The 3281-nt window shown below is 40.5% G+C and overlaps 1 protein-coding gene across 3 annotated transcripts in view; it reads right to left on the bottom strand.

Moving 5' to 3' along the window:
* TSPAN7 (tetraspanin 7) overlaps nucleotides 1-3281 on the bottom strand; it is a 124531-nt gene that overhangs the window by 40771 nt on the left and 80479 nt on the right. Inside the window, exon 1 of one of the 3 annotated variants that reach the window (XM_011980160.1) lies at nucleotides 674-713. The exons of the other annotated variants lie outside the window; for them this stretch is intronic. Within the exon in view, the coding sequence (XP_011835550.1) occupies nucleotides 674-682 (9 nt within the window). The 5' untranslated portion in view covers nucleotides 683-713. Of the gene's footprint in view, nucleotides 1-673; nucleotides 714-3281 lie in introns of those variants that run through there. 3 annotated transcript variants of the gene reach the window in all.

Here is a 3281-nt window from a genome sequence, read left to right as displayed (position 1 = left end):
AAAAAAAAAAAAAAAGATACACATTAGCACTGTTCTTCCTAAGTGGAACACTGGGAAATTTAAGCTCTGACCTCAGTGAGGGACCATGAACTGAGACAACCTGTTTTCCCGTGGCCACCAGTATCTGGCAATATGAAGACACAAATGTCCCAGAAGTACAGATAAAAGCAATGAAGTACATAATTACACCTGTGTTTGCACATTCTCGTTCTTAAAGGCAGAATTTTAAAATAAATATCATCCCTAAATTCTATCACCTTAATGCAATTTTTGAAATTTGGGGACATTCCACTTCACATGAATGCATATAATTACAGTATGTAAATTACACATCATCATTCACTTGAACAAGGAAGTAATTAGAGCTTCTCAACTTTTGGTAAGCATAGAATAGCTGATGCCCTCCTTTAAGATTATCTGGCATTTCACAAGTTCTTCCAAGCAATGGTAACTGCGAACGCACTGTCTCCAACTACGTACACCTCCCTCCTTTGGTTTCTGACATGCCCCTGCTAAGAATCCCTGTTTTACTTGCATTCACTGCTCCTAATATTTCTACTCTATTCCACTGCCACTTCAGGGAAAGAGTAAAAACCATCACTACCTTCACAAAATCCCACAGCCACACACATTAATATCTGTAGGAGCCAACCCTGCAACAAAATTTAGTAACCAAAGCCATAGCCACATCCTGTCTGCCACAAAATCCTGCAGCCTTTCTTTCTTTCTTTAATGAACGTGTAAAAGATATTATAGAAAAGCTCTATGGTATTGGATCTATACTTTTTGCCAGATGACTTTTTCCAAAGTTTTAATGTATTTACAAGTTTTTTTTTTTTAACAGAAAGTACACCAACTATTACTAGTTTAAAAACCAGAGTTTTAAGTCTGTCTGACCAATAAGTCTGGAATTTACCAGGTCAGTAATTCACTGCCAGGTAATTGACAAGAAGTACCTTAACTTAAACATAAATTGTGCAGGCACCCAGAAAACAACTCTATACTTTCAGGTGCCTCATGTGTAAACTGACTATTATTTCATAGTGCTGATGAAAGGTTTAAATAGATAATTTCTCTAATATACTAGCCAGGCATTCAGGCCTGGTAAATAGGAAATATCAAACAAAAGCAGTGGTTTTCCCATTGTTATTTTTATTATTTATATTATTATTGAGTGCTTCCAAGTATTTCCACAGCCATGCATGCTACCAAGAATCTGTACTGTCCAAAATCCTTTTATGTTCTGAATTGCCTCCTGAAAGAGTCTGTCTTTCTGTTAAGCTTCTAGACAATTAGAAATGCAGAGGTTTGCTCTAGCTTTGGGGAAAAGTAAGTGTCGTTTTGCAGCTAGAAAATACTAATCTCCTTACTTTCTGCAGAGCCCCTTCTATGCTCACTGTTTAAAAGAAAGTTTGCTGTCATTAGCTATCATTTTCTTTTTCTTCCTTCAAATAATCCCTTCAATACAAATTTAATTAATTTGGAGACGGGGGTCTTGCTATTTTGCCCAGGCTGGGCTTGAACTCGCCATCTTCCCATCTCAGTCTTCCAAGTAGCTGGGACTACTGGTGCACAGCTTTGTCATTCATTTGCAAATCAGCAAGAGCAGCTGTTTTAAATTGAGCTCTTGGAAGAGGCATAAAATTTGTCAACTCCTTTGTTTGCAGGTCTGCCATAGGATTACTGTGGCGACCCTGTCAAGGGGGACAGACCCAGCCAGGAAGCAATGGGCGCACAAAGCAGCAGAATTAGAAGCTTCTGGGAATTAGCAAGGGCTCGAGGCTGCCCCTATCCCCACGCCAGCCAACTGAAGTGATGCCACACATCATAGTAGCAACGAGCAGCCTGAGTAGGATCAAACTGGTGTTGGTGTATGAGTGCAGATGGGTGGGGTGACTTCACTGCAAATACTGATGTCATGACATTTTCTAAACCCTCACTGTATACCACATTGGACATCACCGTCAGCAGCAAGACAGTGAGGGGCAGGAGGCCACAGTGGCTATGAGAGCAGGCTTAGGGGTTGTCTTCCTGGGTTAGAATAATCCTGTTCTATACCACTTACCAGCTGGGAGACCTTTGGCAAGTGACCTGTGTGCATTCCCTCATCTGTAACGGGGAGTCAGTGATGATCAAGTACCTACCTGACAAGGCTGATGGGAGGATTAAACAAATTGATATATATATATATATATAAAAAAAGTACTTGGAATAACACCTGGTATATCAGAAGCATTCAATCAATGTTAGCTACTATCTTCATCAACATCATCTCCGAGTCCAACCCTCACAATTTTACAAATGAAAAGATTGAGGCTTGGAGAAGCAAAATATTTGCCTAAGATAACACAGTGGGTTAGAGGCAGAGCCAGGACTAGAATCCACGTCATTTATTCATCCCTACAGATCGCTTCAAAATGTCACCTTTAAAGGCCTCTAAACAACTTCTATTATGGATGGGGGTTGGGGAGTGTAAAAGAGTTCCTGGGGAACAAGGTCAGCCTTATCAGGACTGTATATAGTGACAATACTTAATTTATTCTGAAAATCAAAATTCATTAAGGAAATGCAAAAGATATAAATCAAAAGGGACACTCATTATCTGAAAAAACAAGCTATGGTAAACTACATCAAGATTTATTTTGATACTAGTGTGCTTTCTCCTCATTCCCAATCAACTCTCTGGTCACACAAGGTTGAAATAAAGATTTAACATCCTAGATTGTCACCAAAACAACAGTGCTGCTATTCCTTAAGCTCAAGGTCAGAAGAATCAGCACGTCTCAGCAAAATGTTCCCCCAAACAGGTGACTCAGAATAATTTTAGCCTATACATCACCTGCTGAAACAAAACCTCTCTCCTGTGCATAGTTTACTGAGGTCAGCGCAGTTTGGGAAGAAGGGGGAGTTTGGGCCCCGTTAATTTTATTATACGCACTGAAGCCATCTATCCTGCACTGAAAGCAACATTCATAGTGTCAGAGTGAGAGAAGCACAGGGCATTGTCAGGATTCCATAAACCCCAGAGATTTACTTTGTTGGTCTTTTACAGGCAAGATACCACCCTTTCTGGCCCTCCTTCCCATTATCTCTCATTCATTACCACCAAAGCAAAAACTAGTTTGTTTTATTTTATTTTTTTAATTTTTTTTTGAGACGGAGTCTCACTCTGTTGCTCAGGCTGGAGTGCCATGGCACGATCTCGGCTCACTACAAGCTCTGCCTCCCAGGTTCACGCCATGAGTAGCTGGGACTACAGGCACCCGCCACCATGCCCAGCT

This window comes from Mandrillus leucophaeus, unplaced genomic scaffold (assembly GCF_000951045.1).
Source record: "Mandrillus leucophaeus isolate KB7577 unplaced genomic scaffold, Mleu.le_1.0 Scaffold209, whole genome shotgun sequence".
Taxonomy (NCBI): domain Eukaryota; kingdom Metazoa; phylum Chordata; class Mammalia; order Primates; family Cercopithecidae; genus Mandrillus; species Mandrillus leucophaeus.
The sequence above is the reverse complement of the archived record's forward strand: the minus strand, read 5'-3'. Positions and strand labels throughout refer to the sequence as shown.